General features: G+C 42.6%; 1 protein-coding gene across 4 annotated transcripts in view; it reads left to right on the forward strand.

Moving 5' to 3' along the window:
- The window catches only part of LOC146805959 (P2Y purinoceptor 2-like), a 212,219-nt gene extending 185,112 nt beyond the window's left edge, over nt 1-27,107 (forward strand). For 3 of the 4 annotated variants that reach the window (XM_085623303.1, XM_085623304.1, XM_085623305.1), the window contains one exon: nt 3,388-4,966. In XM_085623303.1, coding sequence (XP_085479429.1) covers nt 3,388-4,479 — 1,092 coding nt within the window. In that variant the 3' untranslated portion in view covers nt 4,480-4,966. Of the gene's footprint in view, nt 1-3,387; nt 4,967-24,350 lie in introns of those variants that run through there. The other variant, XR_014967945.1, reaches the window with a different exon arrangement.
- Nucleotides 27,108-27,426: the final 319 nt, after the last annotated feature.

The following is a 27,426-nucleotide window of genomic DNA, read 5'->3' on the forward strand; positions in this document are numbered from 1 at the left end:
CAGTATCAGTCACAAAATGGTGGTTGAGGGGGGGGGGTGGGGGTGATCAGGGCACAAAGGATGACTTTCTCACACAGCCCGCACCCAAATGAAAGGTGATGGGGAACTAAACTACACCCTGGTAGTCCTAATCAGCGAAGTGGAAACCTGGAAAGTCAATTTGCATTGGCATGGGCAGTGTGTTCCACTGTGAAGACCATCCCCTGTAGAGAGATGGACCACCTCAGTAGTTTTGGATTCTCCCCCATCACCTGCATGAGCCATCTGAGAGGGCTGTGGTCAGTTTGTGGAATAATAACCAGGTTACTTCCTTTAGGACTCGGTTCTGCGAGCGTAGTGGAGTCGAGAAAGCAAAGAATATTCTACGAGTTGGTAGATAGTATAAACTCAGATGTGCCATGAAACAGTGAGTAGCGCTCAATAAATTCAATGTCCAACTATCTCCATATTTTCAGTGAACTTCTGAAATTTTTATAGTGGTATGTAAAAGCATCTTCTGGGGCCTAGCCCCTTTTTTTGCTTGTGTTTCCATGTCAGGCGCTGTATTTTATACAAGTCCTATGTCCCTTGTTATCTGATGGTGTTTCCAGATTATCACTTTACAGTTCTCAATTTTATGTGCCGCTTCTCTAGTTGCCTTTGTACGTTTATATTTATGTTTTTTTTTTGTAGTACAATTTTTCAGCATTCTTTATTTTTCCCGCAAAAAATAGGTAACGAAATGCTTTTTTCCTGTAAAAGGATTTTTCTGCTTACTTTTTGAGAAAGTTCCAGAACTTTGCAACGTTTAATATAAAAAGAAAAAACATCCTAGCTAGCCCTTGTTCCAGACATCTGCAGTGTTTGCATGTGCAAAATTACCCCAACATACTTTACCTGTGACATGCTGACAGGACTGATTCTGAGAAAAGTTCTCAATATGAGGCAAGAGCCAGCAGAAATTGCTTCAAAAGTATATTTGATTAATCTTCATTTGGAGAGATGAAATTCATAATGATTCAGTCACTGTGCCCAGTATTTACAGTTCTCATGGTATCTGTATTCTCAGCTGGGGTATTTACTCTTCAAATGATTGTACACAGTTCTAGTTCTCACAATATAGATACATTCAGAAAACTATGCTCCAAAAGCATCTTCACTTCACCGTCTAATATTTGACATCTCTTTTTATTTGCAAATAATTTGAATTTGTTAAATGACCCAAGACAAACAAGAGACTGGATTATGGATTTTGCACGAAGTCAGCTGTTACCAGTGGGCGGCTTGAAGCTGTGACTCAGTGAGGTGTAGTGCTTGGAAAAAACATATGAGGCCATATGACACAAAGGGCCCTGGGGGCGCAACAGCGGTTTGCGCCCGCTTGCATGCCCCCGGGCCACTTTGCAGTAGCGGCTCCTCAAGGGAGTGCTGCAGGGCGGTGGGGCGGGCAAGGGAGGGGCAGGGTGGGAGTTAGTAAAGCTGACTGCACACGCCTGCAAGGGGATCTCTAATCCCCTTCAAAAGTGCAGGCGTCTTGCCGCCTGCACTGTCAAAACACAGAGCAGCTTGCAGGGCAAGGGAATGCTTAATCAAAGGATAAACTTACTGTAAACAAACCCACATTAGCTGTAGCCTATCTAGAGTAAAATAATAAGCAGTCCAGCTGTGACTAGCCATGGGTAACATTTGGTGTATTTGTACCTCATCTAGAGAGGGCTGGTCCTTAGATGAGATGTGTATCCTGTGAAGCACATTGACGGCATTGCTTACAAACCACAAGAGAAAGAGCTGGCTCGACAAGGAGCCGACAGCTATGGTTTGCACTTTCACTTACGAGCAAGACCGATGAGCTTTTTCTTTTCATGTTTTTTTAACAAGACCTATTGGCATTGCTGTTAAGACCTCTCAGCCTTTGGGTGGTCTTTCCCCAAACCTTTTCCTTTACTCCCCCTGTTTTGCTGAATTCATTTTTCTTGGCTTTAGGACTTTAGGTTATGAGTGACATCATAGACATCTCAAGCTTTCCATATTACAGCCACCTGCCTCAAGGTCCAAAAACATATGGTAACCATTGAGGACTTGCATGTTGCTTCACCCGGAGAAGTTTGAATGACTGTATCAAAACTGAATTAAGCCCTGATCGTATGCATGGATACAGGTAATGCACACTTGGACCACACTTCATGTATGCCCGATGCGTGTTCTCAGGGGTTAACGGACGCTCCTTCCTGATTTGAATGTATATTGGTGTAGCGGACGAAGCTGATACATGACCTAGATATTTGAACCTCTATGTCACCCCCATTTAGAGCTATTCCACATGTAGCTGGTGCCGCCAAGCCCTGTCTTCTTCTTTTTTGGGGGGTTATGTAAATGTAGATGAGTTTTATTGCCATTCTGCAAGGTATTCCATGTACGGACGCTATATCTGCTTGTTCCATTTTTAAGTCAATTTTGGATGCCCTGTATGTTCTTCTTTTCCCTCTTTGTTTTGGTTTTCATTCTTTGATAAGTTGGTGCTTATTCTCTGTTGGTGTAAAAATTCAATAAATAAAAGTTAAAAAAAATAAAAATAGACATCTCAAGCTTCACTCTCGTTGTCTATTTGATGTTGCTCAGCACACCTCGGTGAAAAACATCCCCGAAATTGACAGTTATCCATCTATAATTCTATATATTTACCAAGTTTACAGCAAACATTAGAACTCCAACACTTTTAAATACAAGGTCTTATGTAAATGCTCACCAGATGCACGTTGATTACATCATTTTGCTTATTTTTCCCTTTGGTAGTTTGGTTGCACTGAAAATAAGTGATCAAGAGGCATTTTCTGCTTGAAGCAGTCTCCTCACAGTATCTCGCATTGCTTATTTATGCAAATTATGCCCTCGCTTGAAAAAAACACATCATGCAAAATCCTGGCAAAAGTGCAGTTTCACAAAATGTCAATACATTTTCTATGAAATTTCATAAAACAACAATGACGTGTTACTACACCCCATAAAAAGATTTGGACAGACTGCATGGTCTGGAATGATACCAACGAGAAAAGTGGTAAAAATAATTACATTCTGATAAATCGACTGAAGTGTTATCAGGACTGATGTTCCTATAGTTTTCTTCCTATCTAAAATGAACAGCTGGTCTGAGTCCATAACCTATCCTAACATAATTTGCACCTGCAGTCCAGGTTGACAATAGGAGATACTTTTTGGTATACATTATTTTCTTGTGGAAGGCAGTGTTTTTTGTTTTATCCATTTTTCTGAGATAATCTTTTAATCTCATTTTTGTATTTATTGTTCTTTTTTAACTCTGCTTCATTGTCCATGTTGTCTTGATTCATTGTTTTTGGATCTATAAAGCAGGATACATAACTGAAATGATTGTCTTATGCTTTATTTTAGGTAGGCGGATACTTCCACAGGCTTCTCTCCTTGGGGGGAAGCATGGCCAGATTGAGTAACTTTTCCGAGGAAGACATTCCATTCAATGGAACCTACAGGTGTAAATTTGACGAAGACTTCAAGTACGTTCTTCTTCCCGTGTCCTACGGCATTGTCTTCTGCGTTGGGTTGATACTTAATTTGGTTGCCCTGTATGCCTTTATCTTCCGGATTAGACCATGGAACGCCTCCACCACGTACATGTTCAACTTGGCAATATCAGATATGCTTTACGTCATTTCTCTGCCTCTCCTTGTTTATTACTACTCCAAGGGGGACAACTGGCCATTCAGCGAGGCGCTGTGCAAGATAGTCCGATTTTTGTTCTACACCAACCTCTACTGCAGTATTTTCTTCCTACTTTGCATCAGCATCCATCGGTTCCTGGGCATCCGCTTCCCCATGAAGTCGCTGCAGTGGGGCCAGGTCCGCTATGCACGCATTGCATGCGTATGTGTCTGGGTGACCATCGTGGCTTTCCAGTCTCCCATCCTGTACTTTGTCACTATTAGTGCCAACAATGATCTCATCACTTGCCACGACACATCCAGACAAGACTTATTTGACCAGTTCATCATCTACAGCTCTGTGAACCTAGCCTTACTTTTCTGTCTCCCCTTCACCATCATAATAGTTTGCTACTGCCTAATGACTCAAACACTCATGAAGTCCAATGCGGCCAACTCTAGGACATCTGCAGCAAGGAGGAAATCAATTAAAATGATCATTATTGTCTCAGTGGTTTTCATCGTCTGCTTCTTGCCTTTTCACATCAATCGCACTCTGTATTATTACTTTCGAAAGCTTGACTATGACTGTGTGACCCTAAATGCTATTAACATAGCCTACAAGGTGACCCGGCCACTAGCCAGTGCCAACAGTTGCTTAGACCCCATTTTGTACTTTTTAGCCGGACCAGCGATCTGGAAAAAGCTCAGAGCGAAAAAAACTAAAGCCAAACAAGAGATCCAACAGCAAAATGGCAACCCTCGCAATGGCCATTTGCCATTTGTTAATCTGGAGTTGGACAAAAACATGCCTACAAGTTTGTAAAACTCAAAAATTGATTTAATTACTGTTATAGCACCCTTCTCCCAATAGCCATGAAGTATTGACTACCAGGACAGGACAGATATGGTGAGATTGAATTCACTCTCAAACTTTCCAAGCTTGAGGAGGACCTTATAAACTTGCCCATTCAATAATGTACAATGCATGCATGTTCTATCAAAGCTCCCTTGATCCCCATAACATTATGTGATACATCTGTGTAGCGCTCTCACAAATGCCATTAGTCTTTCTGTTTGCTTTGCCATCTCAAAGCCATGTCGCCATTAGCGGTTTTGTGTTGGGCAAAATGGCCGCCCTCGCCTTGCAGCTTGGATTCCATGCAACATTATAACAGAAGAGAGACGGACAAAAGCAGATAGCAACAACAATAGCCGATGCAGAAGTATTTTTTTTGTACCATATGTTTTTACATACATTTTAAATTGGGAAATGTTTTATTTGCAATTTGCAATAAAACTATTATTTTTTGTATCCTTTGTATTATTTGTAAGTGACACTGTTCTGACATTGGCAGCTACGGAGACAGAAAGAAAATGAATGTGGTAAGAGATGATATGTTTCACTGTGCCATGTCTATTTAGGGCAGATTGTTTGAAAAGTGTAATAGGACATTCGAGACAAAGTGGTCAGTCAATGTCACTTGGCTACCAAGATGTGTTTTCTAGGATACCAGACATTTGCATGCCATGTTTACAGCACAGAATTTTTAATGAAATTTATACTGACAGTGTTATCTCATTTTATGTTACATTCTTTTGCTAGCTATAACATATGACATAAATGACCATTAGTCGAATGATGACTAACCCTGGGCGTAGTGGGCATAGCGGGGGCTACGCGGAAGCCAACGGAGTTGCAAACAAACTCCGTAACTCCGCCCTGCTACGCCACCCGCCTCCACCCCCCCTATTCACAAGTAATTAAACATTAATCAAAAATAAATTTAAAACCACTTGCCTGTACTGCGGCGTACCCGGGCTGCCCTCCTCCTCTTCCTCGCAGTATTGGTAATCCTTGAGAAAACTGCCCATGCGCCTGCACATTTCTTGCGAGAAATGCACATGCGCAGGCGCGCACACATGCGCAGTTTTCTCAAGGACTAGCGAGACGGAGAGGAAGAGGAAGAGGGCAGCCTGGGGACACCGCAGTACAGGTAAGTGGTTTTAAATTTATTTTTAATTACTTGTTAAGAGGGGCGTGGAGGCAGGGGCTGGCCAACACCGATTCGCTGCGGAGTATGCAGAGATTTGTCTTCTCCGCGTTGTCCGCAGAACGCAGAGAAGGCAAATCTCTGCACACTCAGCAGGTGGAGCGGATTTCTCCGCCTGGGGTTAATGATGACTATGACACTTAGGGCCTTACAACAAGTTAGGCGGTTTTAGGTGAGGTGATACCGCGTGGTCGGACATAATATTTCTGGTCAATGTCACTGCTCCTAAAATCCAGCTATTATAAGTTATTGTCTCTGCAGTGGGGAATAACATCAAGGCTTGGAATTACTGAGTTATTTTCCGTATGTGGATTCCCAATTCCATGTAGAATTCTGCTTCCATTTACCACCTGTTCTGGGCAGGTGCTAAATTTGACCATGAGGCCCTATACTGGACCGGAGGAAGGCTTAGGGAGAATGTCAGGGGTAGCAGGGTGTGGGCCAGTAGAGGGAAGATCTGCATGCTCCCATTAGCTGTAGGAAGGGGTCGGGCAAGGGTTTTGCCCTATCTGCTTGAAATTTTACTGGTCGGCTTTTCTGGCTGATAAAATTGTTTGCTCTTTTCCAACACCTGGTAAATGTGGGTCAAGGAACGCTAGAGCTGTGAGCAGAATGCGATCAGGGGATACCACTCCGCCTTAACAGTATCAGGCCCTAAGACATAAGAGGGCTATTCACAAACTGCATTTTGTAGTTCATATAGTGGTACAACATTGGTACTACTTATATACTACAAGATGCTATTCACCTTCTATCTTTTCTAGCCGACATCTCTGACAAAGTGGCGGATTTAGATTTAAATGTGGGAGGGTCAAGAGGGAGTGGCAAGAAAATGGGAAATACTTACTACTAAATAAGAGGGGTTTAAGGAAGGATAATGAGGGTTTTATGAAGGGACATGCACCCACTCACAAAAGAGTAAGACCATTGCAATTCACAAATCATACCTACTGTGGCCCATATGGTTACCAAACAGTGATGAATGTACTCCAGCACAGCCTTGGAGTAAGTCTAGCATCACACATGGGCATTGACAGGCAGGTAATGCAACTTTCTCCCATAGAAAATAACGAAGACAGGGACTTAATATAATACCACACAGGAAATATTTTATAATTTTAGAAATTAACAATTAACTTATTAAATATATATTAAGCTCTCAAATAATTGTCTAATAAAAAGAATTTAAAAAAATAAGCTGATAAACTTAAAAAACGTTTTGTCAATTAATACAAAAATACATAACATAATTAAATTATCTAATTATTAATTATTAAAATGCAAGTGCAGGTGGGTTTTAAAAAATATTTTTAAAAACATTTAAATGTAAATTTATATAAATTAATAATTTAATAAACATTATGTTTGAAGAGTTAATGTGCTGTGACATTTTACTTTATTAGTTTTAGAGTATTAATAACTCTTTTAAATGAATTTAAAAAAATCTTTAAATAAAAACATTTGTAATATGTTTAGAAGAAAGAGTAAACATACAAATTTTTCTCTACTGTATGGTGGTGACCCCCATCTGGTGGCAGAGATCTCCACCTACAAGTGAAAAGTTACTAGTATTAACTTTACACTCATAAATTGAATCTTAGATCTCCCCATCCCCACCCCCTGAACTGAGGGGATGAAGAGAGATAGGCCCACACTTAGGTGTAAATCTACGTTTGGAGATGGTGAATAGCAAGAAAGTGTAGACGCGCCTCTTTGCAAGAGTAAACTTGTGCGTGACTAAATCTACACTTGTATAGCCATCTTTGTGAATAGAACCCTAAGACTAAAACACTGGGTAGGCTGTCTGATGTTAAACATGTCATTAATGCTCCTGAAAAGGAGGACAATATTTCAGTGTACAACTTTGTACCTTTCAACATATAACTTCACTTGACGCCATTAAATGTGCCATAGATAAAGTAGTGAAGATTTTGGCAAGACATCTGCTACATCTGCTACTTTTAGATGAAGAAGATAAAACAGAAAACCATGAAGCTATATGGACTTCAGAAAGAAAGAAACTTTATGGTGAGACATAACACACAATAACATACCTCAAGGATGCCCACAATCTACATGAAGCTCAACCCACCCACACCGAGTTTGTGCTCATCTACAGAAGCATGTTTGAATGTCTGATCCAAGCATGCTTTCTCAACTTGAACCTTGGTGGATTCTCTCCCAGACACTTGTCCAGTGACAACTCCCTGGGCTTGCACAGAGACAATAACCCATCCTTCACAGACCCTGTGAGAAAGAAATCCCAGACAGATCAGTAGCAGTTGAACCCATTCTACATATTTCAACCTTTCCCACCCTGAGGCTTTTACTACCAAACTGAAACAAACCTGTTGTGGAGAATCTCCTTCCACAAACTTGTGTAACCCAGATTTGTTTTTTATTATCCACCCTTCATGGTCAGGCTCTTATGCAAATCAATAGCTCAGTACTATAGTCATGATTTATGATTTCATAGCTTCTGGCTTTTATCGACCTCATGTGAACCTGCGACCCAGAAGTCAAATACATATCGTTGGAGTGGTAAATCAGCCAAATGAGCCACCAGAACTGGCATGTATGACTTCATCTAAATCATCAATACCAATAAACCATCTACCAATTTATGAGAACATGGGAAAGCAACATAATTTACAGCTCTAATTTTATTATATTTACATATTTTATTTACATGGCATGGGCTTCTAGTTTGCAAAGGTCATTCTAGAGGTTCCCAGCAACTTTGATTAATATTGGACAAATGTGCATGCTCTGACAAGCTTCAGAAGGAAAGCTTGGATCCTAGGCATGGTTGTATTGATCTGGAAGGTAAATATAAAAAATAACAGACCAAATGGAGTTATTGATGTAGTCAATTAACAGCAGTATGTATCTGTGTAAGAAATTGGGTTGTTAGTTGAAATGGGCGGAAGTCCTACTCAGTCAACAACCACAGTCCTTTCCAGGGTGAGCCACAAATGTCAGTAAATTAGCCTGTGCTCAACCCTCTGTTAGCATGGCACAAAGCAGTCTGGTTTATCTTTGAAGAAATGTGTTAAGTATTAATGCATCACGCAAACAGTAAAAAAGTGAAAACACAAAACAAGAAAAATCCCACATCAATTTAGATAAATAGAATAAATTGTAATAAATATCATGATGCCAGAACAAGAAAAATCCAATCAGTAGAACAGAAGGTATGCATTTTTAAAAGTGTACGTGAACATAACATCAAGAAGCACAAAGTGCCACTTGAGGTTATCAGATTATGCTAGATGCTAGACTGGTGGAAAGGCACAAGTTCAGGCAGACTGTTTCACAGCGCATGTCAGATACAGAGACACGGTTAGTTCCACTGATGAGTTACCTTCTCAAGTCCAGCGCAAAGAGCTCCTTTCGTACTGGAAGAGCCGGTGAGGAGGAGTATTTTGGTACGAGGAGCAGGTCGAGCGTCACAGACGGTCACTGCTGTAGTGCAAAGAAAAAGGCCCACTGGGTCTTTGCACTGGTGGTCGTCGTGGGCAGTTGATTTTCTGTGCAAAGAGGTCACTTTGTGTTTTCGAGGAGTCCAAACGTCAGGATTTTCACCTGTTCGTCAGGAGGAGCTCTTGCTGATGCCAGCCAAGGGTTCTCTAGGATCAGGACTCACTCTAGCAGAGGCCAGCAGCAGGGCTCAGGCAGCTCCAGTCTGTGCTGGTTAGCTGGGCTTTTGCAGGGAGGCCTCTGGAAGCTCACACAGGAGATCAACCAACTGCCCCTGGGAATCACTCTGGGTAGCCTGTGATGAAGGCAAGCAGGTCCAATCTTCCTTCTTCAGACGGCAAGGCAGTCCTTCAAGTAGCAGGGCAGTCCTGACAGCAGGGCAGTCCTTCTTCTAAATCTTCCACTGGTCCAGGAGTGTTCTGAAGAGACGTTCTGAAGGCCCTATTTTTATACCCAGTGCCAGTCTTTGTGTGGGGGAATTCTCTGACCTAGTTCCAAAACTGTTTCTGGTAAGATCTTCCCCTTCCTGAGGCCCTATCTCCATACTGTCAAGGGTTACAAGAGGCAGTGTCATGTTCATTTGCATGTGCTTGAGGCAGGGCCCTTTGAAATATAAACAAGGAAGGAGACAGCTCCTCCTTTGCCATTCTGTCAGGAAGCCTCCCTCCCCTCACACTGAGACTTTATTTGTCTCACTGTCTGGAAGCAATACACATACCCAACAGCAGAGCTATTCACAGCCATGTGACCCAGGACAACGGCAGGAAGGCACACTTGGTCTGGATAAGAAAATGACAACTTTTTTAAATGTGACATTTTAAAAAATGCAACTTAAAATCTGACTTCACCATAAAAGAGGGTTTAAATTACAATTAAGGCTCCCTGTTTTCCGTTTTTACGGATTTTTACAGATAAATAGAGACAGAAAACAAAGTGCACAGAGTCCTAAAAGTTAACAAAAACAGGTTGAGTAAAGGAAGACAGAGGAAGACAAAATATCTGGGGTGACACTGCAGAAAGGGGCAAGTCCCACAATCTGGAACAAACTAAGTCTTGATGTACATAATTTCAATGATGCACAGACACATATATCCGCTACTCCACTCAAAGGCAAATAGTGTCTGTAAGTTTGAGTTTATTATGAATGGCGGTGAGGTTCCCACAGTTTCTGCGGTTTGGGATTCAGTCTCCTTTTTCGACTTGTTGACGCTTTGCACCCAAGATTATAACTCTAGTGTGGCCATTTTGTGTGAACTTATCATGAAATATATACTCTAAATGCCGGTCAGGTATTTTACCACTGCATACAGTTCAAGGCCCCATTGATAACAGCTGAAGAAACTTATGGGCACCTTCAAGGGATGAATGGATTCAGTACTAGGATGTGTAGACAATCAACAAGGTGCACCCTTAAACTATATGTTAGGATACAAAAGATGGGCACCAACATATAAACATTCCCAATAAAGAATTCTTACAGTATGGTGCCAAAACACCACATAAATGCCCAAACAGAATTGTCTAAACATAGACTCCTGTTCTGATTGGATGAATGGTTACCAATCTGAAAAAAGCTTCAGCTCAGCCAGACTGATTACTCGTCCTTCAATCATTTGTAATTGTTTCCCATTTGATTCTGATTGGCTACTTCCTGGCCAGCTAGTCAGGCTAAAGAGGGCAACCTGAATGTCCAGTGGACGTTTTGCAGTCCAAGAAGATGTGTGTTTCCTGAATGCAAGCATTTTCTGTGCATGGCAAATAACATACCCTTTTATTTCAACTCACCTGCACCGAAGGGTTTTGTGAAAAAGAAATTAAAAGCCTGCTCAGTGGGTTGAACAAAAAAATGTTTCACAACTTTTGCTTTTTATTCGAGAATGCTCCTCAGCCATGCTAATCATATGTTCAAAATGTCCACGTAAAAACAAGGCCCGAGTGAAATTTAAATTACGCCAGCGTAATTCCCATAATGTAAGGATTTAGTGGCATGCTTCTTAGGGGAAATTCCTGAAATTACATATTTACATACATATTAAGGCACGGTGAGAATAAGTGATTCGCCCAGAGTCACAGGATGTGGACGCGACCCCGAGGCTCGAAACCTGGGTTCCAGCACCGAAGTCGGCAGTCTAGCTGACGGACCACATCCCTTCCCCTTGTTTGCTGTGCATTCGTCTAAATGTGTCCTTACATCAAAAATTGACATGATGATGCATTTCCTGTTTGAAATTTAGGCCAAAATGATAAATTTGCATTTCATGCAATTGTGTGTAATTTTGCGTAATTGTGCCATATTTTCGCATAATTACATGAAAGCAAATTCCAACAATTTTGCATGGTACCCTTAGTTAATAAACACCTCTTTACATATTTCTAAAAGATCACTACAAATGTGAAGGTTGTAATCATAATAAACATGACCTTCTTGAGATTGCAGTGAAGTATGTACATAACAATTATTTTGCAGAGTTATAGAGTTGCGTCAACACTGCAGATGTCAAGATTGCTGGACTGAGATGACTTGCCAGGGCAGCTGGCCACTGGTTGAAGTCTCACCTGTTCTGAGAGGTAACAGAGAGGTGAACTGGTCCCCAGTAGTCTAAAGAGGGCGACGGTGAGAGCCAAAGGGCGTTTAAAGTAGAATTCCAAAAATCCAACCAGTAATGACCCCCAGCACCTCTCTGGGGAGAATGCGATAACTCACCAGTGAGGTCCCCAGCGAAGGCCACCTGTAACCGGGACCGCCCAGGTAACAGCACTCAACCAGTAATGGCCCCCGGCACCTCTCTGGGGAGAATGCGATAACTCACAAGTGAGGTCCCCAGCGAAGGCCACCTGTAACCGGGACCGCCCAGGTAACAGCACTCAACCAGTAATGACCCCCAGCACCTCTCTAGGGAGAATGCGATAACTCACCAGTGAGGTCCCCAGCGAAGGCCACCTGTAACCGGGACCGCCCAGGTAACAGCAGTAGAGTTCTCCTTATGTCCCCACCATGGTTTGGATGAAAGCGCCCATGCTTCAGTGAGGATGTCTTCCAACCAGTGGCGGCTGGTGACTTTTGAAAGTGTGAGGCATTTCACGCTCCACACATGATCACAACTAGCAGCACAAACTGCACTAACCATTAACCACGTCATTTTCTATAATTTAAAAGATAGCTCCCAGTTTACCGCCTGCGTCCAGCTTAAATAAACTGTACCCAAACTGTTCTGCTCCACAGCCCGTACTCCCTGCGCCGCGCTCTGGTGGCTTCACAATCAGGTGCGTATGCTGCACTCATAAGTAGCCCGTCATCTAAACCAATCCTGATGCTGCTTTCAACAGTATGACAGCAGCACCCGGATTGGTTAGAGCAGGCAGAGACGGCGCTCACAGGGAGACCTGTAGGTTACGTCTATGTTCCCTGGGCTCACTGACACATCGCTTGTTAGAAAAGCTGAAGTACGTATGTTGGGTTGGTTAAAGAAAAGGCCGAACTTATGCATAATTCATGCACCTAATAGTAATGTGTTAAGTAATCACACTAGAAAACACACCCCATGCCATACCATGATCCTTTGACTTTCTTAGAAGCAACCAGCAGCAGCTAGGCTTTTATTTGTTCATTAATTTGCTTTCCCTGTGTTTTTTTTTTCATTTATCCAAAAGTTACTTTTGTTTCCCTACTTTTACTTATTTTCTACTTTTAAACCATGGCTGGCAAAAGAAACCCCAGATTCATAGACACAGTATTGACAATCATGGTGAATGAGATCATTAGGGTAGAGCCACGCGTGTTTGGAGCCCTTGTCCAAAGTAGAGTTATTACTCAGGAAAGGCAAATGTGGGAGAGAATCGTCTCAATGTATCTAACAGCAGGTGTTCACGGGAAGAAGCCAGGAAGTGCTGGAATGATCTGCAGGGGAGGGTAACATTCCTGGCTTACAAAGCCCACTTAGAGGCTCAGCAGACTGGTGGTGGTTCCCCAAGACCTATGAACCTCTTAGGGGACAGGTAATGTTCATTTTTAATATGTATTGTATTAATAAACAACTGTTGTGGTGCTCATCTCTAAATTAGACTGATAGTGCCACCACATGGTAGACTGTCACAAGCTGGTGTTGACAATTAAGTACCGGTGCCGAATACTAGAAACTGCCAGCACAAATTAAGCACTGGCTCCACCAGACTTATCCAGACAACAGACTCTTTTTTTCAGGAGCCCAAAAGCCTGCTTGACAGGTCTACAAGTTCTGCCATGTGCCTTATTGAAGCGGCCTTCCCCTAGAGTTGTTGGATTTCTCAGTGATGGTAACAGCCATGGTCTATCAGAATACGCTGAGCCTCCTACAAAACATCAAATATGAACATAATGTAAGATTTAGTATTGAAGTACGTTTGCAATGTTGACATAACGATAGTATGGGATTATCACGTATATTCACTCAGAGCAGTTACCAACAAGCCAGGCCCTCACATTTCCAAGATGTGCCATTTGCTGTTGTGTGCTACTATCGTATAGCACAACAGTATCATGGGTGAATCCAGGGAAACATGCGCAGATGCTTGTGATGTACAGATCAGGTAGGCAAACCACTTGCATCTTTATCAAATGGACGTTTTTCCTGTTGCAGTACACTTGTTCTCTGTTGTGTGGTGGTACCCAGGCATTATGTGCCCTATAAACGGTGCATTTGACATGTGGAATGACACCCAAAGCATAAAATTCAGCGTTCACATTGTTCATTTCGATGATTAATTTTCACCTACATGTGCGATGTCCTTAGCCAAAAAAGTGGTTTCATTTAGGTGAGCGTAACTTGCTGAGATACATAAAAACTCCATGAGATTCCGCAGAGTTCCCACAATGGGCGTAAATATGCATGTCACGCTGCAATTTAGCACGATTAGCACAAGCAGCAGGAGCAGCACTGAAAAATCTGCGCAAATGGCACCATGCAGTGTGCAAGAGCGTGCGGCCATTCGAGTTGATTTTGGTGTCGCTCTAGTAGAAAATCTACTTGAACACCAACAAATCTACTTGTAAAGCAGCTCTCTTAGCACAACCACTCATAACTTCCAGCGACGGCCCGCAACCGCCCGTGTTATAAAATGACACTAGGAGAAATTGGCCCTTGCTCGCTGTGCCACTGGAATCAAGCTATCCTGGCTGATGAGGGGTGATACCCCGAAACCGGTCCCAGGATGCTTGTTTCCAGTCCAGGAAGGACCTAGCCTGGCAGTTCTGGCTGGACTGTTCCCATTGGGCGCAGGGTCAAGACTGATTAGCATATTGCTGGGTCAAAACTGGGGTGGTGAAGTGAGCTAAAGAACCAGTGCTTAATTTGAGCCAGTGCTTTCCGGTGCTCAGCACAGCACTTAATTAGTTTCCGAAGCTCAGCACCAGCACCTAATTGCCATAACCATACTTAGAACAGTCTACCACATGGTGGCGCTGCTCATCTAATTTAGAGATGAGCAGAACAATGGATGTCTAGGAATACAAAATACATTAAAATAGTGCTAATACCTGCCTCCCCAGCCATTCCTTTAGCTTTGGGGACCTGGAATAATCTGAACTGTTGCATTTACATTCGAGAGAGATGGTTAGTAGTTGTATTGGCAGCAATGACAGGGGCGATGGGTGATGCAAGCTACAGTGGCCTCCAGGTCAGAGCCCTGGCACTTATTATTTTACAAATCAAGCACTGTAAAGAACAATGGATTTAACCCAGATCTCTTGACTGGGGGTGAGTGTTCGAAAAGTTTCAGCACTCGGTCCATCATCTTGTTGTAATTGCTATAAAGTATCCCCTGCCATACATTATAAGAATATTGCAAGACACTGAGGAATTCCATGACCATATAGAGGAAAGAGGCTGAATGCCAGTTTACTTTATAAGATAATGGAACTCCAATGTTCTTATCGTGTACTGCAGGGGGTACTATATTCCTTATAATACATGGTCACACACCGCAAATCACTTAACTCCTTGCTACATAGCTCTTACATAGGAAAGAGAGAGAGAGAGAGAATGGTTGCAAACATGACAAATAAAAATCGAATCTCTAGTGCAAAATTAAACTCATTAACCCCTTCCCTGCGGGGGTAATTCCCCCACGGTACGGGGGAGCCGTGGCGCCGCTATGCTCGGGACGAGCTCAGTACGTCATGACTCACAGTGGAGCTGTGCTCATGACGAGCTGAGATCGTCACGGCCCCACCCACTGATTAATTCTCCCGCACAGGCGGGGAATTTATCGCGCGTGGGTGGGCCGCGGCCGTTATGACGAGCTCAGCTCGTCATGAGCACAGCTCCACTTTGACTCATGACGAGCTGAGCTCGTCATGAGCATGGAGGGGGTGAAAACAGCTGTTCTATATTTGTGGCACAAGATATTAGAATCAGTTTAATATGTCAGTTTTTATTGTTAATAAGCGTTGTAATTCGGATTGTGTAGAAACATGCTGAAGAACAATAGCTTTTCTATAATTACCTCAGGATTGCAAATTATAAACATGTTGCCATAAATAGCTCCCTTCTGCGCGTCACAACACAGAAAAACAAGAAAGAAAGAAAAGCCTTGTTTTGTTTGTGCTCTCAACAGCTGCTTCAATAATGCGCCATGACCCGACCAGCCTTTTTCCTCGGCTGCTGGCTCTGGCAGCAGGCATTGTGACGTCAGAACCCAACTGTAATAAGTTATAATAGTTGAGTTCAGGCGTAAAATCTTTATAATCAGTGACTGGGTGCGTCACAAGTCGTCGATTATAAAGTAATTAGAGTCAGACTTTTATATTGGGATTGCAGAATGCCTTGTATTATAAAGCAATCTTAGGTATTCAACAGTTTTTTTTATTTTTGCAGAGTTTTATATAGCGCGAACTTGACCCGAGTCCAATCAGGTATCAGAGCGCTTTACATAGCACCAGTTACGTTACATGAGGACACACATTCATTTTTCACAGGGAGATTAAGTGATTTGCCCAGAATCACAGGATGTTTAGCGTCATTACTGAGACTTGAACCCAGTTCCCCAGGTTCGAGGTCGAGCACCCTAGCCGTTAGGCCAACTCATCTCCCCAGTTGTGACTCAGCTAATAGAGGAGACACCCTGCAGACACCAAATGATGTCAATGCTCTGTGCATAGAAGTTATACACATGACCATTACATTAGTGTGACATCCAGTTGTATATTAAAGTGGTTGTTCATAAATCTTCACCTGCATCAGTCTGGACAATGGCCTGAATATTACATTCGTGAGGGGTGACTATAGGGATTATTATATAAAATGTAGGATTGGGCAAAGGATACAGGTTCCTATAAGTTGCCATATTGACAATAACCAGAGAGCCAGGACCAAGTAGGCCTCAAATATTGATACAGGTTATACTGAGGTGTTTTTCATATGAAGTGGTGAAGGAGCAAGTACTAAAATGAAATCAGTGATTGTGTACATACATGTGCACTGACGTATCATTGACTGATTAAGCAAAATTACAATTGAAGGAGAATGTTTAGCTGTATTTGCAGGTGTCACAGTCATTACTTTAACACTGTAGCACTGGTCAGTGGTCATGCTGTCCACAGAATCATAACGTATGATATTTATGATATATGATCACTTAACCCCTTCGCCGCGGCACAAATTCTGCTGCAGCGCTGGGGGGGTTCGGGGTCAGCGCGGCGCCGCCATGCTCGTGACGGAACCACTCCGTCATGAGCCACGGGCGCGCTGTGCTCATGACGGAGAGTGGTTCCGTCACGACTCCGCCCACTTGCATTGATCGCCCGCACAGGCGGAGAATCAGTGCCGCGTGGGCGGAGAGGCCGCCAACGGCTGCAGCATGACGGAACCACTCCGTCATGAGCACACGGCGCCCGTGGCTCAGGACGGAGTGGTTCCGTCATGAGCAGGGAATGGGTCACGATGTGATGCCAAATAGATTAGTCATTATCCAGCAGAGTGGCATTGGATGAGATGCTGTGTTATCAAATATGCATGAAGGGAGAACCAGAGAAGTATAGTTGGTAGGGGTGTGCATTATTTGGTTTTAACACATAGAGGCCCATTATGATGGCGGGTGGACTAACCCTAGCGGTGTTGAGACCGGCCGCCAGTGGTGCGGCGGTCCCGCACCTGCAATCAGGATGCCACCGTGGTGGTGGCATCCTCCATTCCCAGCATTGCGGCGGGCGGTGCTCACAGCACTGCCCGCCACAATGCTGGGAATGCACGTTGTGCATTGTCATGCACAAGGTGACAGGCACCGCGAGGTGCCTGCCACCATGTCCATGACAATGCAGGGGGGTACCATGGGTACCCCCCTGTGCACCCCCCACACCCCCGAACACCCTGGGAGCCCGCAACGGGCCCCCAAAGCCAAAACCGCCTGCCTTTCCATGGCGGAGTCTCCGCCATGGAAAGGCAATTCCCTGCCATCATCCAAATATGGATGGCGGAGCCTGCAAGGCACTGCCACCATATTTCTTGGCTTTCGGAGGAAAACCGGCGGACGGTCTTTCCGTCCGCCGGGGTCCCCCCCGCCATACTAATATGGCAGGGGAAATGGGTGGCGGGCGGGGAAGGATGTAGAGTGGATCGCCACCGCCATGTGGGCGGTGGCGATCCGCCCTACATCCTAATGGATCCCATAAAGTTACCTATTTGCTAGGGAAATGATGGTAAATATACATGTCAGATTCCTATCAATCAAAAACCCATATAATTTTATGGAATTTCATTTATTATGTAAAAGGCTTACCAGATGTTGACTACTCACAAAAGAATTATTGTGAAATGTAGGCATTGAATTTTGCATGACATTTTGTTCCTATGGTGAAGTAGATAATGATTTTGTAGGATCATTTGAACAGGCCTCCAGTTATTACAACAACAGGACAATATGATGGTGACAACATCATGTAACAATTTCAAGTACTTAAATGTAGTGCTTTGTGATGTATGAAGCTACATGTGGTGGTAAATGTACTGATGTAGTGGCATTCTTCGTGAGTCATACATCGCGTGACTGGCGCGCGATGTATCACTCGCATGATGTTGTACTCGCGCATCCGATTGATGATTTGTTGGCATTTGTGTATGTTTAAATATGTGGCTCACGCATGGGGCGTCCGTTGTTGGAGACTCGGGCGTTACTGATCAGTTGCCGTTCGAGTCTCTATTGAAGGGAATGCTCCGTGTGCTGGGTGGAGTTACACTTTGAATAAAACTACAGCTTCAATCTACCTCTCATCGTCTGGATTTTCATTACTTCATTTGGCGACGTTTGGGAAACTCCACCCACACCCACGCACACCGAAGAATTGGTTTTCGTCGTGACTGTGATGATCCTCTGCTCATCCGACTTCTTCGACTCTGTGAAGCCAGCATCTAATCCTGAAATCGACGTACAACAGGGTTTGCCCCGGATGAGGTTCGTCCTTAAATGTCATCTTACGGAGTCCCATTGGCCCGTACGCTTCCTCTCAAAAGCGTACTGAGAGACATCTTCTGATTGGTTGATCCCGCCACGATTTATCCAAGCGGCGAATGACTAATTTCCGTTCTGTTAACCAATCACGGCATTGCATCCTCAGTTCATGCGGATACATTGTATCCATTATTGCCAGCGCGTCGATTCAGCTTTCAGCGACACGCACTCTTTGATGTTCTTTTATTAATTAACAAAGCGATTCACGTATATCTGCATATGTAGCGCGCCATTCAAACCTTCAGCGACGCGCACGCTTTGACATTATTTGACCATTTCAGCGCGTGTATGCAGCTACACGCACGATTAACACCCCCTGACATTTCAAATTTGGAATATATTTTAAAGAAAAGCGGAACATATTTATGCCTCAACGTATTATCTGATTTTGGCAACACAATTCATACTGTATCAGTGACACACTCACTCTTTCTTCCTTGAATGTACCTGTGCAGCTTCAGTGTGTCAAATTGTCCATTTTATATTCATCTTGCGCTGCAGACATTGGATCTCTGAATGTTTAATATTTTTTATTGTCACATATACATTCACACACACCCAATTTATTTCTAGTGATTCAAACGCGTCAATTGTGTAAATTTCAATAGCATTTTTACACTTATGGATGGTTATACTACCACGTTCATCTAATAGTTGTTTACTCTAATGTGTTATTTATGCATTGATCAATAACTATATCGTACTTTATTTACATTTTATAAGTTTACTCCCAAAGGTATTTTTCTCTATGGCTAATGTACAACAGATTACCCAACCTCCTCCGTTTCTCAGCAAACACGGTAGCCCAGAAATTATTTGGTCTGAATGGTTTAGACTTTTTCAAAACCATCTGGTGGCTATCGATGCTGTTGGTTACTCTACTGATCGCAAGTTTGCTCTTCTGTTTGGATGCTTAGGCCAGGCTGCACAAAGGATTTTTGACAGTATTGTTCCCATTGCGCCGCCTGCATCTCACGCAGGGGATGGTCAATGGAATGTGTTCTTGGAAGCAGTAGCTCGTTTAAGAAAACAATTCTCAGATGAGCCTAATATAATGCTAGAGCGACATAATTTCTATAGCAGAAAACAAAAAGAAGAAGAAAAAGTAGAAGAATACATATCTGCACTTAGAGTTCTGTCCACCACATGTGATTTTGGTCCGCTGTCTGACAATTATATCAGGGATCAATTTGTTTTCAATTGGGCTTCACGGAAAATTAAACAGAGAATTCTAGGATGTAAGAACCCAACTTTGTCTGAAGTAATCGACCTGGCCTTAAGCATTGAGCGTTCTACCATCTCCAGCAAGGTAACAGACGGCTCTAAGAGCGGAGTCAACATCGTTTCATCTCCTGAATCAGACAAAGACAGCGCCTTATGTTCAATAAACGTTAGGAACAAACCTCAAAAAACCTTTCAAAGGAAGCAATCGATGTTTTGTTATAGATGCGGATCTAAGAACCACATTGGCAATTCCCCTAATTGCCCAGCTATTAACAAGCGATGTGTTATTTGCAAACAAAATTGACATTTTTAAGGGGTTTGTAGAAATGTTAGGAAATCATTTAATGTGAACTATGTTGACCCTGACGCTGATACTTGTGGTAATTCTTTGAATAACATTGTGATAACTTTAGATTGTGGTGATCAAACGAATCACATAAAGGGTCCATTGTGTTCAGCCATAATCGATAATGTTTCTTTACAGGTAATGGCAAATTCAGGTTCCCCGATCACGATCCTGAGGGATTCAACTTTTTATGATTTGTGGAAGGGAAAAACTAACCTTCTGACATCTGATGTAAAGCCAAAAGCATTTGGAGAAAAAGATATTAACATGCTTGGGTACTTTTCAGGTTTAGTACAGTGTCTTGGGAGGGAGACTATGACGAAGATCTACGTTGCTGAGAAGGGCAAGAATATTATCGGCTGGAAGGATCTTGCTCGTATGGGCTTGTAATTAGTCCCAGGTGATGCGAATCCGATTAAAGTGGGAGAATTACCAGTGTGTAATATTGAGTGCGACAACCTTAATGCTGAGTCTAACCTCATGAAGGAGATTGTGTCTGAGTTCAAATCTGTTTTTAGCAACTCAGTGGGGGTGGTGAAAGGTTTCGAACATCGGATCAGATTAATTCCTGGGGCTCAACCTGTAACCCATAAAGTACGTTCTGTTCCCTTAAGTGTTAGGAAAGAACTGAAGGACTCTTTAAAGAGCCTGTGTGACCATGGTATTACAAAACAAACTGATTCCTCACAATGGGTCGCAACCCATCGTGGTCGCACGAAAAAAAAACGGCGAGATCAGGCTCTGTGCGGACTTGCGCGTTTTAAACAAAAACATTATTATTGACTGCCACCCACTCCCTAAGATCCATGAGCTGCTTGCAAACCTAGGGGGTGCGAAATGGTTTTCTCTTATTGACTTAAGGTCCACCTACCATCAGGTCCCACTAGCTAAGGAATCCCAAGAGTTGACTACTTTTGTTACCCCGTTCGGGGCTTACAAATTTTTACGCCTTCCTTTCGGTCTGGAATCGGCCGGAAGCGTTTTTCAAAAACTTATGGACACACTGTTTAATGGGGTCAGTGGGGTACAGGCGTACTTAGATGATATTTTGATTTTCGCAAAATCATTTGAGGAACACAACATGATTTTAAAAAGAGTCTTATCGATTCTTTCATCTAGGAATATGACTGTACGTTCGGATAAATGCAAGTTAGCTGTCCAAGAACTAGAATATTTGGTTCACACGATTTCCAAGAATGGGATCAAACCAAAATTTTCTGTGATCAGGGCTATTGCAGACGCAAAACATCCATCCGATAAAGACTCTTTACGGTCATTTTTGGGGTTGGCTGAGTAATATGCCAGGTTTGTACCAGCATATGCCCAGTTGGTTGAACCTTTACGGTTACTTCTGAGGAAAGGGACTAGTTTTAACTGGTCGACAGACCTAGAAAAAGTATTCAACGAAGTAAAAAAAATGATCGTTTCAGCACAGGCTTTACACGTTTTTAGAGACGATTGTATTTCAATTATAACTGTTGACACTAGCATCTCTGGTCTGGGTGCAGTTCTCACACAAAGAGTTAATGGTCATGAACAGACGGTTGCCTTCGCTTCCAGGTCTCTCAAATCGTTCGAACAACAATACAGTACAATCGAAAGAGAGGTCTTGGCATGCGTGTGGGCAGTTCAGAAATTTAAAATGTACATTTGGGGCCGGAAATTTGAACTTGTTACGGACCACAAACCACTTATTTATATCTTTGATAAAGTAAATTCCTCTTCTATGTCCGCCAGATTAATGCGGTTAGTCTCCAGATTACAAGAATTCCATTTTGTTGTGACACATATTCAAGGAGGGAAGAATTTTCGCGCAGACTGCCTGTCTAGATTGTCTATGAGCAAAGACGATGACGATGATACTATACCTGAAGACATTGAATGCATCACAGTCGTAGACGCAGTTCCCGAACTTAGTTCGGTCTTGTCAGAGAAGGATTGGAATTCAGTGTGCGAGGAGGATGGAGTACTCCAGAAAGTGATGGAGTATTCCACTCAAACTTGGCCTGATCCCAGATGCCTTGATGGTGATCTACGGGTTTTTGCTCAAATAGCCGAAGAACTTTCGGTTGAGAATGGTATTGTCCGAAGGGGGGACAAATTTATTTCTCCAAAGAATCTGCGGCCTTTAATTATAAATAAAGCCCACCAGGGACATCTAGGAGTCACCAAGACCATTATGAGAATTAAACAACACTACTGGTGGCCTTCTCTGGAAAGTCAGGTGAGAAAGACAATCAATGTTTGCCCTGAATGCCTTTTGTCAGATAAGCACTGGCAAACACTTAAGGTTCCACTACATCCTACTGATTTTCCTCGTTCTTCTTGGGAAAAAGTAGGCCTTGATTTTTCTGGTCCATATTCCATCTTGGATCAAGAAAAAAAATATATCATTTTACTGGTCGACTATTACTCAAAATGGATGTACTATGATTTTGTTAATTCTCCTGACACAGACACGACAATTTCATTTTTAAATAAGATTTTTCTGATAGAAGGTTCCCCGAAGATCATAGTTACTGATAACGGTACTCATTTTGTTTCAGAAAAAATGTGTACATTTTTGAAGGACCTAGACATTAATCAATTGAAGGTAGCATTGTATTCCCCTTCATCGAATGGATTAGTAGAGAGGGGTAATAAAGTAATCAAAGAAGGGATACAAACTGCCTTATCATCTAGTCTAAATGTGAAGGATTTTATCAAACAGAAAGTTTGGAGCTATAACACTTCTCCTCATTGCACCACAGGGGTCTCGCCTTTCAGTTTGTTAAGAGGCAGGGAGGCACATTCCACTTTATTCCCAGCTTGGCTTCAAAATATTGCCGGGGAGAAAAAGATTAACCTGGAGGAAGTTTATAAGAGGGTGAATGCAAAACAGAACCAAATGAAGGCCAGTTTTGATTAAAAGAAGGTTTCCAATGAGGTTGTTCTCGTTGGTGACTGGGTCCTAATTAAAAAACCGATTAGAGTCAGGAAGGGTGAATCAATTTTTTATGATCCAGTTCAAGTCATGAAAGTCAGTAAGGGAGCTGCTTTTATTGATAGAAAATGTTGGTGGAATAAAAGGCATCTGGTAAAAGTTTCCACCCGTCAAGTTGAGATAATGCAGGACAGACGTAAGAGTGGTGAGAGTGATCTTCATTGGAGCCACTGGTTAGAACCTTCTAGTAAGGGCAGTGTTTCCACTCAACCTTCTACATCTTTTTCCCCTCCTACTATCAGTCAAAATTCTTTAAGGGTATATCCTCGTTCTTCTCGGGGGCGCACAATCAGAGCTCCGGGAAGATTTGATATGTATGTTAGATATTGAATGTTCATTTGTATTTTTCTTCTGATAATTTTTATAAGGGGGAAGGTGATGTGGTGGTAAATGTAATGATGTAGTGGCATTCTGTGTGAGTCATACATCGCACGACTGGCGCGCGATGTATCACTCACATGATGTTGTACTCGCGCATCCGATTGATGCTTTGTTGGCATTTGTGTATGTTTAAATATGTGGCTCACGCATGGGGCGTCCGTTGTTGGAGACTCGGACGTTACTGATCAGTTGCCGTTCGAGTCTCTATTGAAGGGGATGCTCCGTGTGCTGGGTGGAGTTACACTTTGAATAAAACTACAGCTTCAATCTACCTCTCATCGTCTGGATCTTCATTATTTCACTACATAAGTGTTGTGTACACCTACATCACATTAACAAATTCACATAAATGCTTGTGTGGAAATCGCTCTAATGGCATTATATATTTAATATTAGCAAACGTAAAATGTACATATAAATGTATTTGCTGATACTGGGGAAGCTGGATCAGTTTACACCATCTCACTGGTTTTGCATAGTATGTCTGCCTTAACTCATTTCCTTCACATGACGGGTGTTGAGTCATTTACACTGTCTCTGCTACATAGGGTAGCTAAGCATTCTTCCAATATCTGAATCATATGAAAGTGTAAATCTAATGTTTGTTTATGACTAGCATATGGTGTCATGGTACATTTGTGCTACACACAGCAGCTCATTGGTTGCAACTTAGGAAATGTTTTTACAAATTGTTGTATGTTATGAACATCAGGTACATGCAGCTCATAAGTTTTATTTTCATTTATCAGTGTCCTCCACAACGAGTGAGGGAGTGATTGGGAATGAAGGTAGAGAAGCAGATGTCTCCTGGGAGTCTGAAGATGGTACCATAAAAACTGAAGGACCCAGTGGAATGGAGGGTGATGGAGCTGGAGAGAAAGACTCAAACTCATCTGACTCAGAGCCCTTCACAGCAAACCAGCCCCAACTGGTGGTGGACCCAATATCATTTCATGGACAACATTGTCTACTACTACCAAGAAGATCAGCACCCTTTCCCCACTATTGGCCAACACCCAGCCCCTAAAAGGGCTGGGATCTCCTTCACGCAAAACACCTCTGCTCCTGCCCCATCCATCCAGCAGTGATGTCTAAGGAGGCTCTGGATGTGTTGCACAACATTTCTAATGGCCAGACTGCCCTGTTATGTGCTATCAAGGGGGTCAGTCAACAGTTTACACAGTTACTGACCTTCCAAGATGGCATAAGCAGTGTAGTGTGTGCTATACAAAGAGGCATGCCCTGTATAAGACCCCCCCTCAGACATCCCTGCATCCCATCAACCAACCTCTGCCCCTCCTCTCAAGATCTTTCCTCTTCCCTAATCCCACCTCTCATAAACATAACCCCCTAACCACCTCTGTCTCAACATCAGCAACTATCTCTACACTCACACCCACACAGGAAGGCAAACACAAACATACAGGCAAGCCTAGTGAAAAGAAGAAACATGCATGCACACATACACATACAGACACAGAAACTAGCAACACACCCTCCAAATCTACAGACATATCCACAGCATACAATGATTCTTATACAGACAACCACCTGCCAATCATTTCTATCGTCTGGCTCACTCCCACAATCACCACCATACTATCGACTATCTCTGTACACCCAACCACCACCACACCCTCAATTACATCTACACCCTCAACCACCACCACACCCCACACCACCACCACATTGTCAACCATCACAATATCAACCACAACCTCAACCACCACCACCACCACAACCTCCACCACAACCATAAACAGCACCTCACCAACAAACACTGCCACACCCACCACTACAACCTCTACAACCCCTACAACCTCATCCGAACACACAACCTCATCCAAACATACAACCTCACAAAAACAATGCACAACAGAGAAGCACAATCCGTCAGATAAGTGCACACCATCACCCAAACGGACAACACCATGGAAACACACTTCCTCAGACAAACATACACCATTAACCAAACAAACTGCATCTTAGACGCACACCCCCAAAGCCACTACATCCACAAAACAAACTAATTCATCCAAACTAAAAACTCCACCCACATTACAACACACCCCAAACACTCATCCAAAAGTACCACCAAAGATCACCATGAAACCTCAGACACACACTCAGATGCTCAAAAACACCCACACACACACCCACCACCACTGCAACTGCTCTACTTCCTACACACCTCCTATACCCACCCCACCCGACCACACTTCCTCTTCTTTCCCAAACCACCCCGACTCCTCCCGAACCCCTGAAGAAAAGGCTCACCCCCTTATTGAATGGTAAATGGAGGTGCCTGGCTTCCATCTGCCTGTTCATGGAGTGACATATGCCTCTTTGCAAATAGGTCCTTTGGATACCATTGTCTTTGGAGGCAAGATTCTAGTATGTGTTACTGGACACAGATATATGATTAATGTGTTATTGTTTGATTAATTATTTTTGTTTTATGATTATGATTTTTTTAACCAAAGTATCTCATGATATAACAAAATGCATTTTTCTTGCAAACTAGTTTATTCTTCTAGTGTACCCAGGCACATTATTTAGGATGTGTATGTTTTTACACCATTTAAATGTTTGCGTACACACTTCATATGTTTGGAAGTCTAAGTTGACCTTTGGATTTCTGCTCTTGTTAATATATTTCTTTGTGGATCACACTACATTAGTTCATGTCACTTCTAATCTACCTTCCCTTTGGGGTCATATTTATTTACAACTTGTTTAGTAGTTGAGTGCATTGTTAACAACAACTAATATCTTTGTCAGGCTACAAATACATATTAGTACATAACTGGCCTATTGTTGACATAATAGCAAATAAATGCTTTAAATATTTCTAAACTTGATTGCATGTAGCTTATAATGGCATGCAAAAGACCTTTAATATACCATGACTTCAGTAGTTCCCACAACAAGTGCTTTAAGGGCACAACTAACACCAGGCCCTGCCTACATTGATTCACAGTTATCCGGACATGTAAGTATCAATGTGAGCTTCCAAAGAGATGTATGGCAAACTAGTGTTGCAGATTATTTTAGAATTGGATTGCATAATTAGAGTAACCATATCACTAACATATGATGGACATGTTGAGATAAAAGGAGAGGTGAAGGGGGAAATGTATTGTGTTCACCCCTCAGAGTACAACAAATTATACGTTTGTTGTTTCTTCTGATTTTATGGTGGATTAAGAAACTTTAAAATTAGGTTTATTTGACACACACTTAAAAGTGTGAGCATCGCAAAGATGTTGGAGCTACTTTGCTTTAAATTATTAATTTCCTAGTAATGAAATGCCATCTACATTTGGTATTTTGTATACGCTTCTATCATGATGACAGATGATGACACTGCGTACCCAATTTGGCGGACGTCTCATATGTCCAAAATGTGTCTGACCATATGTACGCCTATTTAATTGATGATATAGTTCAACATGACGCATTTATTAGTTTTGCAGACATCACAATAAAAATGTAAGCTTTAAATGCAAAGGATAAGATTTGTCGTACATTCAACAGAGCACGTGGCATTTGTGTATGGGCCTGTAAGAAGGACCGCGTTTATGCGGACTAGAATTGACCGCTGGGCAAGCTAAAACCTCCCTAGCCGGAAACGAAGTCTTGACCAAAGCAAATGGGGTAGGGCCTCTGATGTCAGTGGCCCCAAAAAGCGTACAGGCGGAAGCAGACGAAAAGTAGGACGGAAGGGTGTGGAGAGAGTAGACGGAAGCGAGTGGCCAGAAGGACGAGGACGAAGACGAGAGACACGGAGAGGCGGAGAATCAGAGGAGCATCTATTACACCGTG

This window comes from Triturus cristatus, chromosome 8, assembly GCF_964204655.1.
Source record: "Triturus cristatus chromosome 8, aTriCri1.1, whole genome shotgun sequence".
In the NCBI taxonomy this organism is placed as follows: Eukaryota; Metazoa; Chordata; class Amphibia; order Caudata; family Salamandridae; genus Triturus; species Triturus cristatus.